Here is a 15,076-nt window from a genome sequence, read left to right as displayed (position 1 = left end):
TTCAGTCCTCAATAATTCACTGAGCTGCATGCTTGTTTATTCATCAGTCCCTGAAATCTCAGTCTGAGAAGCCCCAAATTAGAGCAGGTACAAAAGCCAAAGCAGGCAGCACTTGAACTGAATCCACTTGATCTACCCAGGGCTGCTGGATAGGCAGTTAACTCACGTGTCCTTGAAATACTGAACTACTAAACACGCCTATTCTGTTAAATCACACATCATTCCAAAAAGGATTTGCATATTAGAAAACAAAACACAGTAGAAAGTGAGGCATTCACAGCAGAATTAGCTGTGAGAAGGAGCAGACAGATAGATGGTCCCAAAAGAGCCTTAATTTTTAAAACATGGTGGACACTCACCTTCTCAGCAACGTCTGCTGGAAGGGGTGTTACTCCTGCATGGTTTCACTGAGGCCGCCAGCACCCTCCATTAAAGCACATAACTAAGTGTTAGGTGCTGTGCCCCCACCATACAGAACCGTGACCGATGGGACAGTTGGACAAGTCAGATCCCTCAGCACATAAAGGGTCATTTAACTCTAACTGGCATGAGCACTGGCTCCAGTAATCAGGATCTAAAAGCTGGAAGAAGATAAAGGAGAAGCTCTTCTAGGTTGCCTTAAAGAGATTCCTCCCCTTATTCCTTGAGACATTATTCCTTGAGACAGAAGTCACTGCCCTGGGGTGAGTCGGTTGTGTGTTGTCCGTGGTCTTTCGGGCCACACACCGCACTTGAAACACACAGCTGCCATGCCTCAGCCCAGCAGTTGTGCTCTGACCACAGGTTTCCATGTCTCAGATCCCAGGAGGGCTCAAAGCAGCAGGACTCATCTTCTCGGGTGCAAGCATGCACTAGGAATGCCACACACAGGTGACGCGACTCTGGTTCAGGTGGTCTTTTCTTCAGTCCACATCTACTGAGCACTGGCAAAGTTTAAGTCTTTTCCTTCTCTCCTCTACTTTATGGATGTGGAACCTACAAATCTGCTCCCCTCTCGGTCTCAGAATTGACTCTGGTGCTAGACATCCCCAGGCATCTCAATCTGGCTGGCTCCTTCATGTCTGCACACCTTTGCTCAAGCTATTCTCACTACAAGCAACATCCACTCCCTCTGACAATTCCCCACCCTAAGCACAGCTCATTATGGTCAATACCTTCCCTGGTGTCATACTCCTCCACTGTGGCACTGGCCTCTGAGTTCCTTAAGGATGGGGTGGGGTGGGGTGCAAGTATCTGGGTCTCAGTCTGGAACCAGGGCTTGATACAAAAGGGCAGTAACAACAACCAAGATTCATCTAGCACTTACTGCACACCTGACCCATGTGTGTAGTCAGCTAGCAATCACAACAATCCTTTGATGAAGGCACTATCATTCCCATTTTACAGATGTTAAGTAAATGGAGGTTCAGGAACTAGTATGTTGCTCTGGGTCACATTAGCAGTGCAGTGATTTAGCTGAAGAACTTTTAGTTCCATAGTCTGTTATCTTAACCACTGCCAATGAATTAATTTATTCCACAAATACTTAGTGGGCATCTACCTTGTGCCAATTGCTACTTTCTGAACAGACTGTGTCCTTCCCTCATAAATCAAACATTGAGAATTGGCAAATAATTAGTACAATGGTTGCAGGTGTTAGGAAGGAAAATAAAGTAGAATAAGGGAATAAAAGTGACTGATGGAACTTGTTGGTATTTTAGAGTGCTCAGGGTGGGTGTCTCTGAGGGCATCTGAGCAGGAACCTGAATCAAGGAAAGTAGTAGTTGTCAGTGGAAAACCTACAAGCTTGGAGTGAGACAGTTCTCCATGCAAACTACTTAGCAGATGTAGTGGCCTTGGGCAAGTAACTAAACTTCTCTGATATTCAATTTCCTTGTCTATAAACCAGTGATAATCTACTTTTGTCTCACAGGGGTGTAAGGAAAAGGGAGAAGTACGTGAGTAAAGCACCTGGCTTACAGTCATCTCTGGCCTAGGCCCACAACAGATATACATGCAGTGAGTTCTGTGCTGCCCTTCTTGCCTAGCCAGGAATCTTCGTTCCCGCCTGATGTGTACCTCCCCAACTTCCAAAACACTGCAGACTCCTATGGCCCACTCACACCCCCTGCTGGCAGGATATTGCACTGCAGCTGTCCTCAGAGCCTCCAGGCCCTTTCCTCACCTCTTCAAAAAGCCTTACCTGGGCACTCACTGCCAGCCAGTCACCACGGATGAAAATGAATGAATGACCCTCTTGGACCCTCCAGGATCTCACAGCCCAAGGAGAGGGCCCAACATGAAAGCAGCAATAACCCAGCAATAACCCCAGGTACCAGCATCTAAGCAACTACAGGAGCACAATGATAGAATGATTAACTGTGCCCACGGAGGATTAGGGAGGGTTTCATAGTGGGTGACTCCTAAACTGACCATGAACTATGAACAGGAAGTAGGCAGCAGGGGATACATTCCATCCAGGCAGGGAGAACATACAAGCAAAATCAGGGAAGCATAAAAGAGAACATTAATTGGTTTGAGGCCCTCTACCTGACCAAGCCACAGTTCTGAAACTTCCTGAAAAAATGGTGTGGTTGAAGGAAGCTAGTTCTCAGGACCCTCATAAAGATCTACTACCTACCATCCTGGGAAAGACAAATCCTCTCAAGAAAAAGCTTCTTTTCCCCCCTGAGAGAAGATAGGGTCTCATGTGCCCTATGTTCCCACCCCTGGTTTTCCTTACCCTTCAAGAAATATCTCACCTTGTCTGTCAATTGACCACCTTTGCAACCTTGGCCAGGTCCCTTCCCTTCTGTGCCTCAGCCTCGTCTTCTGTGGAGTGGGAAAATAACCCTTAAATGCATCCTTCTCAATAGCCATTTGAGTTAAAAAAAGAAACTAGGGAAAGCTCCTGGTGCTACAGCAGGAAGGACCCAGGAGCCGCCAGGCCCTGAGAGGGCACCCTGGGCAGTTGAGGGAGGAGCCTAGCCAATGCGACGCCTCTCACACTGGTCTTTCACATGGACCTAACTGTATCCCCCACCACCCACTGCTCACAAACCCCCCATAAAAGTCAGGGATCCATGCAGTTTTGTTTCAGGTGTTTTATTAAGTGGGCCATATTGTAGCTGGTTTCTAGGTTGCAAAACAACATAAATTTAACAATAATAACATAGCCAGTTAGACTGTGACAAGCTTTTTCCTTCCTTAAAAAAAGAAAAAAGAAAAGAAAAAGATTTAAAACACACAATGGAGGGTTAAATAAATAAGAGGAAGAAAAAAAGAAAACGAAAACCTGTTAAAACATGCTTATGTTTACTTTCGTGCAGCTGTGTGCCAAGAGGAAACGTGATCTTCTGCACGACGGTGCATCCCGGCATGTCTCCGTTCCAAATAATACTGACAAAAAAAGAAAAGATGTGGGACTGACTCATCAGTGCTCACAGAGGCACTACTAAAAATCCCTTTGATTGGAGCTTGGGGCTTCCTGCTCAGCACACCTGTGTGTGGCCCGTGAAAGCCAAGTATCCATAACAATGTTAATATAGAAAACATTAGTTTAAAAACAACGTGGAATGGCCTCATGACCAGGCGCGGGTGAGGAAGCAGAGCTGCTCCGCCCGCACGCCGCAGGCTCAGTCCGGGGAGGCCGCAGGCTCCCAGCTTGCGGCCATGGCGAGGGAGGGCACCAGCTTCAAAATAAGCGGCACCAACCTCGTCTCCCTCTCCCTATCACTCTTTCACATGAAAGTGTGTAAAAAGCAAATCAGCAAATAAACTCTAAAATAGATTATTTATTCCCAAAATCCTCTACTTTTCTTTTTACAGTGAGTGTACATCTCCTGTCTCCTGCATAACTTGCTTAAATCCCCTTGGGAAGAAGGGTCAGAGCTGCAGGGTGAGTCTCTCTCCGTCCTGCTGCTAGCTGGTGCTGGGAGGTCAGATGTCGATGCCCTTGACAAGGGACGTCTCCAGTGTGATGTTGAACTCCTGCAATGTCTGCAGCACGCGGATCAAGGAATTGACAAGTGTGTGGTCTTTGATCAGCGCCACATCCTCATACATGTGTGCGGTGATGGGGCAGTCGGCCAGCAGAGCAATCCAATGGTGTAGAAGGTGATCTCTGGTGGGGAAGGGTCAGTCCGGGCGGATCAGAAGGGAAGGGGAAGGGAAATAGTTAGTACAAGATCAAGGGAGAAACTTGCTCCATCACTCCTTGAACAAAGTCTGGGGCTGGAAAAGTAGATAGCTACCTCAGCCCCTTCTCCCTCCCCCAACTGTGCCTGGCAAAGAGGCCTTACATGGTTTTAAAAGGCTCCTGCTAGGGACTAAGCCCCAGGGACACCAACCCAACTTGACCCAAGTTGACCCCATTACCTGCCACCAGGTCCACACCTCCTCCCCTGCCTCCCCCTACTTCCCCCAGTTCCCTAAACCCCAGCCAGACACGAGGTCCAGTCAGCACCACCTCTTCCCTCTCAACAGCCAATCTGTCCCAGAGCATCAGTCCTCCCCAGAACTATCATAACCAGAACTAATCCTAAGCGCTCACATCCACATAGCACTTGGCATGTGCCAGACACTGTTTTAAGAGCTTTTAACCTTCATAACAACCCTATGATATGAGGTAGGTGCTATCAGTGTTATTATTACCCCTACTTTATAGATGAAGAAATTGAGGTAGAGAGAGATTAAGTAGCTTGTCCAAGTTCATATGGCTAGTGAGTGGCTGATCTGAAAATATGAACCTAGTGAATCTGGTTCCAGAATCTGTTTTTAACTACTATGCCTTCCTTGGCCCAAATGAACCTCTGCCTTACATTTATTTGGCCTTCACGTCCTCACCTGACCCACAGGAAGAGCCCCAATAATCTTCCCACTCTGATGTATACCATGCATGGTATCAAACTCATATTATTTCAGTGCCCTGATTAAACAACTCTATCCTAATATGGAAGGATTCTCTGCCCCAGCTCCCCAAGGCCCCTATCCTCCTTTCAACTGTTTCCTATGACTGCCCTTCCCACGTTAACCTGTTATTTCCTAACTCCACGTTTTTTGCTTCCTTTAGGACCTCTCTGCATATTCTGTCTGCTTCAAACTCCCTCCCCACCTCTAAGCCTCAGATACCACCTCCTCCTTTCTCTGATCTTTCTCCTCTACAGTTTCAGTGTAACTATGAATGTATGCTTCCTTTTGGGACTCTCACAACCTTCTGCCTTGAACCGTCTTTAATTTGGACATGTAAACTTTTAAATGGTAGGGACCATGTTTTATTCAGCTCATTCCCCCTGCCTTCCATAATGCTTGACACAGCCAAATGTTTGCTGAAGGAATGACTAGATAGACTGCTTCAAATCTCACCAGCGGGATGGTGTTAGTCCTCCCTAACAAAATGTGCCCCCACCAGTTACACATACTCTCATCCCCACACATATGCTTCATACAGGGAAATTCAGGGCCTCTAAGGCCTCCCCTGCCCAGCAGCCTCGAGTCATTAGCTGCTCCCCACTCCACCCTGCATGCTCCAAGCCCCCGGCACCACCTCCGGGGCTTGGGGCCACGCGGCTGCAGTACCTGGCTCCCAAGCACACCAGCATCTGAAACTTGCCGTCCTTGCCTATGTTCCGGGGAGTGTTATTGATTGCGGTAACAAAGCGGCAGAAGTTCCGGGCCCTCGTGTGCCAGTTTTCCTCAGGGACAAGTTCGTTCTGCTCCAAAGTCTCATAATAGGTTTGTGCTTTTTCTGTGAAGAGCAGAAAAGCTTCCCAGTGACAAAGACTCTCAAAATCAACCTATGCCTGACTGTCCTGTGGGCAAGTCCCATGTCCCATGGGTCTCTCCATGTTGCTGCAGGTAACTTATTGTAACATGAATGTTCTGATATTGCTGGTCACATGTCAAAATATAAGGTCCCTATTCTTATGTTTTAAATTTCCTTAAGTGGCCCTTGATATAAAGATGGTCTTTTCCCTAGTCTGAAGTTTAAAAAAAGAAGCAAGAAAAACATTCTTGAGGGAAAAGGTTCTTGCATGAAAATTCTCCAAGTGGGTACATCACAAGGATTGGGCTCCAAATACTATCAACTGGCCTTTTGAGTCTACAAGGAAAAAGTGTGAGGACTGTTTCTAAGCCTTCAAGAAAAGCCAGAGCAAACAAAACTAGATCTAATTTGAGAGTCACCTGGTTTGGCTTCTGCACCTCAGACCCCAATGGTCAGCACCCACAGTGTGTGGGTGAGTCCCCATGTCTTTACATACTTTTCCCATCCTCACACCCTGGCTCAACTCACCCAGGAAATCCCAAATGAAGACATTTTTGAAGAGCCGGGGAGATTTAAATCCATGCTGGAAAGCCTGTTCCAGGGCCGAGACAAGGCCACATTCTCCACAGAGCAACAGCGTCAGACTGCCTCGCTATGTAAAGAAATAAGAGAATGCCAGGCTTGCCTCAGCCAAGCTGTCTCCCCACCACTGCTTCCCCGAAACCAGAGTCCACAGCTGGGAGGGCAGCAAAAGCCTGGCTGGGACCTTTTCTGTCTCCCCAGCACCTGGCACAGTGAGAAGCACAGAGCAGCTGCCAGTGCGTAGCTGCTGAACAGATGGATGGATCTGGGTCCCCACGACAGGGGCAAAGCCAGAGTGACCATTGTTCAGGGAGATCCAGGAAAATCCAGAAGAAGACAGGAAAATACACTGCTCATTAGGGGCCCAAGGGACTCTACTGGGTCACTAGTGTGTAAGGAAACAGGGTAACCCAAAGTTGGCAGAGACCCCGAGGCACTGGAAAAAGATTATTCTCTCTCTTCAATATAAAGCCCTGGGTTGGAGGGCAGGAAGGCTCACCTCTTTCTCAGGCTTATGGAAGTGCTTCACGATACCATTGACTGCCTCCCCGATGGACTCCTGGATCTGCCCGGTGTTCAGCTCTGATAAAAATCAAGCAGACATCCCTAACCAATCTCAGAGGCTTAACAATGCCTCGTTGACTGAGCACAAGACTAAGGACATAGGAAGGGCACATGAGAGAGGCAGGATAGCCTGGACTGGACCCTAGTAAGAGTGGCTCTTGCCCATTCAACTTTGTTGAGGTAGCCCTTTCTAAAATCTTGGGGGAAAACAAAAGCTTTTCAGAGTTACCTCAGAGCTCCAATTCTAAAAGAGGCAGGGAAAGTTTATTTTCCATTTTACCCTGGAACTTCTGGCAACCAAAAGAGGGCAAGTCTTGGCTGTGAGGCCCAAGAACAAGGAAGGAGAAGGCCAGAAGGTAGACCTCTCACTCTCTAGAATGATATATAAATAGTACAGAGGACCTAGGCCAGGCTGCAGAAGCCTCTGAGTGTGACACGCCCCCCCCCAACACACACACACACAGATTCATGAGAGGAGGGTGACAGATACCAAGGCAGCTGTAGAGGCTGAGGTATGGACTCACACATCAGGGTCCCAGACATCTGCATGAGGGCCCAATCGCTCCTCCCACTTACTGGGCTTGTTGTTGGGTGAGATGGTAACGAGCCTCCGGATGACGCTGGGGGACTGCTGCAGGGGCGGGGTCCGGCACGGCCTCTCGTCCACCTCAGGCTGGGATGTGAGCAACTCCCCAACCAGGACCCGCTCCAAGCTCCCATCATCTATGCCCTTCCCCAACCACCGACCACATGGGAACCTAAAGGTCAAGCAATGGCCTGTCAGAGCTGCCAGCTCCTCCCCATGCTGCTCAGCAAAAGCCATCTTTTGAGCCAATCCCTGGAGACAGGCTCTGAAACCAGGCTGGGGTTCCTCAAAGCCCTGCTCATCCGCCCCACTGTGCATCATTGGGAAAGACACCTGAATGATGGGTAGCCTAGAACCTGTGTACACCAACATCAGATGTCTTAGCCTGGAAAACCCTCCTTCTGTTTCTTTTCAGGTGCATGAGGCAGAGCCAAACAGGAAGTACCTCAGTCTACCACGACCTAAAGGATCTCCTTGGGAACTCCACATACCCATGCATCAAACCCAGCCCCTGGTATACCTTACCCCACTATCTCAGGGCACAGGTGAGGGAACACTTACTTATAGGTATGTCCTGTGATCTCATTCCTAACCATCACATACTCCACCAGCCATTTAGCATATAACCCAGAGTTATCATGGCCTATCTGTACCGTCGTGAGCTTTCCCAAGTTCTGGCACTGTGAAAAAACAGCCAAAAAAAGAAGGCAGGTAGGTCAGGAAGTTAAGAGAACAGAGAGGCACTACTCAGAGGTACAGATTTGACTGGCTGCCTGCAACCTGGTCCCTTAGTATCTACAGGGACGAGCACATGACTCCCCTACCACCAACGCTGGGGTCCAGCACTCTCGCTGATGGAGAATGATCAAGAAAGAAGATGCTACTACCCAAAGGAAGAAAAGGGCCTGCATGCAGAAGGGTCTGGAAGTGGGACAGTAGTTGAGATTCAGAAGTCTCTGTGACTTTTGAACATGACAAAGGCAAGGAGTTCTGCAAATCCAGACAGAGAAGTGTCTTCGAGTCAGAGACCATTTAGACAGGGCAGGCTCCCCCATTCTTGGGTCAACCCTTGGCTTTGTCCTCTGATCATCCCAGGACAGGTCAACTGTGCTAATACATTAACATTATAAAAGCAAGACCACCATAAAACCCTGCAGAAAGCCTCCATAAGCATTGTTGGACTCAGATCCCCAAGAGCCTGGGGTTGTGATCCCTGGATAACACATACCTCGAAGGTCATCTCTAACACATTCCTGGGAATCTGCAGGATCTGTGTCTCACCCAGTTCTCCCGAAATGCAGATCCATGGGTTGGCGGTGAACATGGAGCCCCCCAGCTTCTTGCTTGGTACAATCAGGATATGGTACGGGATCACTGTTTGGGGGAAGCCACAAAGGCATTGAGGGGGATCAGGAATCCCTCCATACCTGAAAGGGCCCTGACCTGCCTGCCCAGGTGTGCTGGCATGGTTGGAGCCCCTGTTGTACCAGCCTGAGCAGAGCCAGGAGCAGCAGTTCCCAGGACCTAGTCTCTGGCAGGCTTAGAGTATCAGCCAATCCTACCCTCAGTCTCACTCCTCTCAGGGTTACCACCCATAGTCAAAGATCCAAGCCCATCTGCAGGCTCAGAGGCTAAGTGAATTTGTTCATCAAATAATATCACCAACTCTGTGTTGTACTGAATTGCTTTTCGGAGCACTTTTCAATCTATCATCTCATGAACTCTAACAACAATCTCCAGAGAGGTCCTATAATGTTCTTTCTGAGGGAAATAGTGAGTCTCCTAAGTTCCAGTCCAGTACTGCTTCTCCTGCAGCCTACAACACTCCTCTCTGAGAGGGAGGATGGGTGTCATACAGAAGCAAGAGTCCATGTTGCTGAGACTGCTGAGTCATGGGCCAAACAACTAGCCATGGGGCAAAGTAAGAGACTAACCCCTAAGGAAAAGAGCATCCTGGTACCAAAGGAAGATGAGGCTCCAAAAGCCTTCCTTGGACCATACTGAACCCTCCTTCCTCACTCTGCAAATAGGGAGATAGGGCCACAGAAGGGGTCAACTCTGCTCACAGAAACCTAATGAGGTAGGGCAGACCAGAGCCTGAACCCAAATCTCCCACGGCAACCTGGAGTAATTTTTCCCTGTGTGCTGGTCTAAAACCTTCTAGGATGCTGTATACTCCTCTGAGTAGGAATCTGCTTTCCCTTTCGCAAAACAAAAGGGAGATTTCTTTACAGGTGTGCAAAGAGGGCAGTGAACTTCACCACGCCATCCAACTCCACTCCACCTTCATCACCTTAGGCCCCCCAAGCAGTGCCTAGGACAACAGTGACAACATGATGGCCAAAAAGACTAAGCTCCCCAGTTCAGAACAAGAACAAGAAGCTTCAGAGAAAAAACAACCTCCACAGAGCGCAAATGTACCTCTCTCCTACAGAAACAAAAAGCAAATTGAAAGTACAAGTGACAATCTTCTTTCTTTAAAAAAAGGGACAGTGCGCTAGCAGGCTCATGAAGATTGGAATTGTGAAGGCTAGTGGGGAGCACAGGGCTACTCACGGATAGTTGTGAAGACATTGGTGAAGCAAAAGTAATCGACGGCATTGAAAGAGAGGAGGTGATAGAGGAACTGCTCCTTCTCGTCGTCACAGCGCAGGAAGGCATAGCGCTTGTACAACTTTCTGTCAGAGAGGAGGCAATACATCAGTCTCCCGGCCAAAAGGAGGGGAAAGGCTAGAATTACTCAGTTCTGGAAGGAGATGGCTAAGGGAAGAACAAGATGTCAAGCTTCAAGTTTTTTAGAGCCACCTAAAAAAGGAACAAAGCCAGCTACTCCATCTAAATGAGGGCTATAGGGAAAGTGGCTGAAACCATAGCAGAAACATCAAAACCAAACTCTACCTGTGTCCAAGGATTGACGTTATTACAATGCAGTGTCAGAAGTCACAGGGTCTCCTTTCCTCAACTGGGGGCTGGAATTGTCACCCTTCAGGGATGGCACAGGCCCTTTCAGGCTTCTAGCTAGGGGAATCACCCCAGTGGGCATTGTAGGAGTAACAATGGCAGGAGGTCTGTGATCACCAGTCGTGATCGGGGCAGCCTCAGACCCTCCAGCAGACCTCAGACCCATGAGTCCAAACACTGCTTACCCTATAAGCAATGGGTTTCTGCAATTTACCCTAGAAGTAAAAGGAAAGCCACAGCTGGCTTCAGAAAATTTAAATTTAGTGCATCTGATGAGTGAAAAGGGCCCAAGAATGAAACTAAGACAAAAGCACTAGACAAGAAGAGAGGTGGAGACAGAGGCAAAGGACCTGAAATGTGCACGTGGAAGGTAAAGCAAAGCAAGGAGTCAAACTGGACCCCAATTTCAAACGAGGTAGGGAGGAATAGAAACATTCAGGGGGAAGAGTTGTGATATAAACAAAACATTTGAGAGAAAGGTAGTTATGGTGAATAATTCTGTGAAGCTTGTTTTTGTTCTCGCTGAGCTAAAGGTAAGAAATCTGGATGGAAATAAATGCAGGACTGGGGCTCAGAAGAAAAGTCAAAGCTACGGGGTCAAATGTGGAAGTCACACAACTGCAAACAGAAGGCATGAGAATGCGTGAGATCACTAAGTGAGAGAGAAAGCGTGAAAAGAACATGTGTGCATGCAGAGAACTGAGGACTGTGGAAGCCAGCATCCATCCTAGAAAGGGCAGGAAGAGAAAGAGACCAGGATAATATAAGGCCACAGCAGCCACGCAAAGTGTTTCAGGGTAGAGGGGCTACACAGTATTAGTCACTGCATGAGGTCAAGGAGAAACAGTGTAAGCTCAGTATACAAGAGCTAACTTTCTCCCCTAGACCCTGCAGCCCCCTTACCCTGCCTTGACCTAACTCCCTTCTCCAAGCTGCAAACAGTTTTGGAGGCTACCTGGAAATCCCAGAGACTCAGGAGCATTCCATCAAGATATACTCTCCAAGGCTGTCCTCCTCCTCCTGTCTGTGCAGCTATGCACACATTTTATGTGCCCAGGTGAATACCTACTAGGTGCTGGGCAACATGCTCATTCATGCCCTCAATGAAAGGAAATTGTAATAAGCGGCAAGCAACTAGACAATGATAACATAGCCCATCAGTAGTGAGGCAGGTTTGTATAAATACTGTGACAAATGCTATGGGTGCCCAGGGGAAGGACAAACCAAGTCTCTGACATGTCTAGACAAACTCTAGCAATCTAGCACCTAGCAACCTGAGAAGCGTGAGTAGTGTGATGTGGCTGGAGCGTTAGGCAGACTGAAGAGAAAGGTAAGAGAGAGCAGAAGGAAGGAATAAATAAGTTTTGATGAAGGGCCCCTTTTTTTCCTCCCTTCTACCCCACCCAAAATGCAATCTATGGCAGCAAAACTCATTTTCCACTCACTGGAGTAGTACTGGGGCCAAAATATAAGGAGGAAAGTTTCTGAGTAAATTCTCAGCTTACCTCCTTTTAAAGGGGCTACAGTTTAAAGAAAGCAAAACTAGCCTCCTGCCGTTTGCTGCTGCCTGGGCCTTTTGTCTCATACATACCCAGATCTATCCACTGTACTGGACTTCACAAAGTTCTTTGTGCTTGACTTGCTTTCAGATGCCTCCCTGTCCTCCTGCTGGTGACACTCACACTGGCCAGCAAGAAACACTCTTGCCCTAACCTGCTACAATAGCAAGTTTTTCTCTTAACCATACACAACTGTCCCTTAGAATCTGGTGTACAAACACTTCCCTTCCAGACTCCAGGCTTATATGTTCACTTGTTCTCCCAAACTCCAAATTTTATTCCTAAGCCCTCCTGTCCCTCTAGGAAATCAAATTTAAGTGCTTTAAGAATTGTTGTTTCACAACCTCTCAAAGTGAGCTCTCTGACCTATGAAGGGTTTAAGCCTACTTCTTGCTGTGGTTTACATACACAGTAAACAATCTAAATCATTACATTTTCACTTTGAATAAAAACAGATTCTGCAGGTTTACTCAACTGTCTACACAAAATTTCCCCAAGGCCCACTCCTCTGCTTTATCATCCTTGGGGAAGTCAAATAATAAAGGACACCATGAAAAGATGCCTAAGGAAATGCTAAACAAAAATGCCCAACAGGCTTGCCAGTGAAGAAAGAGCCAAACATAGACAGGGAAAGTGGAAAGTTTGTGGTCCAAGAGGCAGAGAAGGGGGATAGTCTTCCTTCCCACTCCTCTGGTAGGTAGGGTACAAAACAAATAAAAAGAAAATCAAATGCAGAGAAGCGAACTGTAGGTTGAATGGCCCCTGGGAGTGTGAGAACCTTGGAATCTTTCCTCTTCCTCTTTCTAGGTGGAAAGCGTGGAGGGAGGGAGCCTACAAGGGCCACTTGAAAGCCCTTAAGCTCTATGGAGACTCCGGCAGGGTCCAGACAGTAAGAAAAAGGCCTGAGTTATTTTGGGCCCACCCTGGCCTCAGAAAAGAACGAGAGATAAGGGTTACCTTAGAAGTTTCCCTTTGTTTTCCTAATCCTTTCTTCCCCAGGACAGGAAAGAGACCAAGAAAATGCCCTGTGCCTAAGAGGTATGCAAGTCACCCACAAGCAGTTGGGAGAGGGGAGCCCCAAAACTCTGAGGTACCCAATAAGGACCTCAATCTTCTCACTACCTCTTTAAGAAAGATATTTGGGGACAGGCAGATTGAGAAGATAGGAAGAACAAACATAGCAGAATTTTTCTTCTATAGTTAAAGAGGGAGAAGAGGAAATATTACAAGATCTTCATATGCAATTTGAGTTTAGCTGAACACAGCAGAAATGAAATAGTGAATATTCTCCCTCCTAACACAAGGGTTTCCAAACCCTCCCCACCATTCCTGGGAGCCTGGTTCTACTCCAGGTGGAATGGCCTTACTTGGTGAGTTCATGATCTGAGAGAAGCTGCTTCAGGTGTCTGGAAAGTAACTTCTTTTCCATGGATAGTCGCACCCATGCTCTGGCCTTTCCCACATCAGTCTTGATTTCCCCGATGTTCTGGATGTGCCTGAAGGAAGAATGAGAAAAAGGAGGTGGGGAGTGGGGTAGAAGAGGAACTCACTATCAATACCTCCCCCTGTAAAGCCAAGCAGGCCTCTTGAAACAATCCGATCCCATCCTGGTCAGAGTCCATCTCTCTTATTCTCTAAATCCTGGGCTTCCCTGTGGCTTTGCAGAAAGCCATCACAATTTGCAGGGGGCAGAGGGGTGACAATATAGCTCTCAAAAAATAAAGCTAACCCTGGAGCCCTGTGATACTCTGGTATAATTCTCCAAAAATGTCAAGAAACTAACTGCTCGTCCAGCTCTATAACTACATCATGAAGCACAAGACCAATGGCGAGTCTTCCTGGTTAATGCAGCTGCCATAGAAGCCCAAGTCCCCTAGACTCTGCTGTTGAAAGTAGACACTTTAGGAACAACTGAAAACGGGCTCTTAGTGGCTTAGTATATATGAATCCAGACTGACCTCATATCCTGAATGAGGGAGATTCTCAGGGGAGACATGACTGAGCTGGCATCAGACTTCCTCCGCTCTGAATCAAAAAGTATTCCTAGAACAAAAAAGATGGTCATGTCCAAAGAGAGACCTGAATATCCAAAGAGCTGACTACCCAAATTTGAACAAGGAAGAGCTGGTTACTTTGGTAACATGTAGCAATTCATGAATATTTATGAAGTACTTAGTAGCTATCAGATGTTATGCTTTTATACATATCATCTCATTTAATCCTCTAACAACTACATAGCCAAGGAAGGTATCACAGAGTAGGGAACTGAAACTCGGAGAAGTTAAATGCTTTGCCCTAGTTACCAAGTGGCAAAGTCAGGACTGGAGGGAACACAAATCTTCTGGCTTCTAATCCAGCATGTTCTTATGTATCCATGGAAGCAGTATTTCCATTTGGAGCTATTCATGTCCTATTCTTGCCTCAAACTGGGCTACAAAAGAGCCAAGGGAATGTGTAAATGTCCCAGAATGCTGCAATATAAGCATACCTCATTTTGTTGCGCTTTCATGAAGCACAACATTGTGCCTCACAGATATTGCACTTTTTTTTTTTTTTAAATAACAAATTGAAGGTCATAGCAACTCAGTGTCAAGCAGTCTACTGGCATCATTTTCCTAATAGCATTTGCTCACTTTAGGTCTTTGTATCACATTTTGGCAATTCTCACAATATTTCAGAATTTTTATTATTACTATATTTGCTTTTTTAGAAGATTTATTTATTTGAGATAGAGTGCGTGCACATGAGTGTGTGCTCAAGTGCAAGGAAGAGGCAGAGGGAGAGGGAGAAGAAATCCCAAGCAGATTGCGCTGAGTGCAGAGCCCGAAACAGGGCTCAATCTCATGACCCAAGAGATCACAACCTGAGCAGAAACAAAAAGCTGGAGGCTTAACTGACTGGACCACCCAGGTACCTCCATTATTATTAATTTGTTGTAGTGATCCATGATCCATGATTAGGACTTGCTGATGGCTCAGATGATGGCTAGCATTTTTTAGCTATAAAGTATTTTTTAATCAATGTATAAATATTTTTTAGACATAACACTGTACATTTAACAGACTATAGTATAGTATAAAT

General features: G+C 46.9%; 1 protein-coding gene across 4 annotated transcripts in view; it reads right to left on the bottom strand.

The window, feature by feature from the left end:
- Positions 1 to 3,074: 3,074 nt before the first annotated feature.
- The window catches only part of DENND5A (DENN domain containing 5A), a 97,235-nt gene continuing 85,233 nt past the window's right edge, over positions 3,075 to 15,076 (bottom strand). For 3 of the 4 annotated variants that reach the window (XM_059408598.1, XM_059408604.1, XM_059408612.1), the window contains 10 exons: positions 13,954 to 14,038; positions 13,363 to 13,491; positions 10,032 to 10,153; positions 8,704 to 8,849; positions 8,037 to 8,155; positions 7,466 to 7,647; positions 6,825 to 6,907; positions 6,272 to 6,395; positions 5,557 to 5,725; positions 3,075 to 4,102 (listed from right to left, as the gene is read on the bottom strand). In XM_059408598.1, the coding sequence (XP_059264581.1) occupies positions 3,919 to 4,102; positions 5,557 to 5,725; positions 6,272 to 6,395; positions 6,825 to 6,907; positions 7,466 to 7,647; positions 8,037 to 8,155; positions 8,704 to 8,849; positions 10,032 to 10,153; positions 13,363 to 13,491; positions 13,954 to 14,038 (1,343 nt within the window). In that variant the 3' untranslated portion in view covers positions 3,075 to 3,918. The remainder of the gene's footprint in view (positions 4,103 to 5,556; positions 5,726 to 6,271; positions 6,396 to 6,824; positions 6,908 to 7,465; positions 7,648 to 8,036; positions 8,156 to 8,703; positions 8,850 to 10,031; positions 10,154 to 13,362; positions 13,492 to 13,953; positions 14,039 to 15,076) is intronic. The other variant, XM_059408620.1, reaches the window with a different exon arrangement.

Source organism: Mustela nigripes, chromosome 1 (genome assembly GCF_022355385.1).
Source record: "Mustela nigripes isolate SB6536 chromosome 1, MUSNIG.SB6536, whole genome shotgun sequence".
Taxonomy (NCBI): domain Eukaryota; kingdom Metazoa; phylum Chordata; class Mammalia; order Carnivora; family Mustelidae; genus Mustela; species Mustela nigripes.
This window is presented reverse-complemented; position numbering and strand designations above follow the sequence as displayed.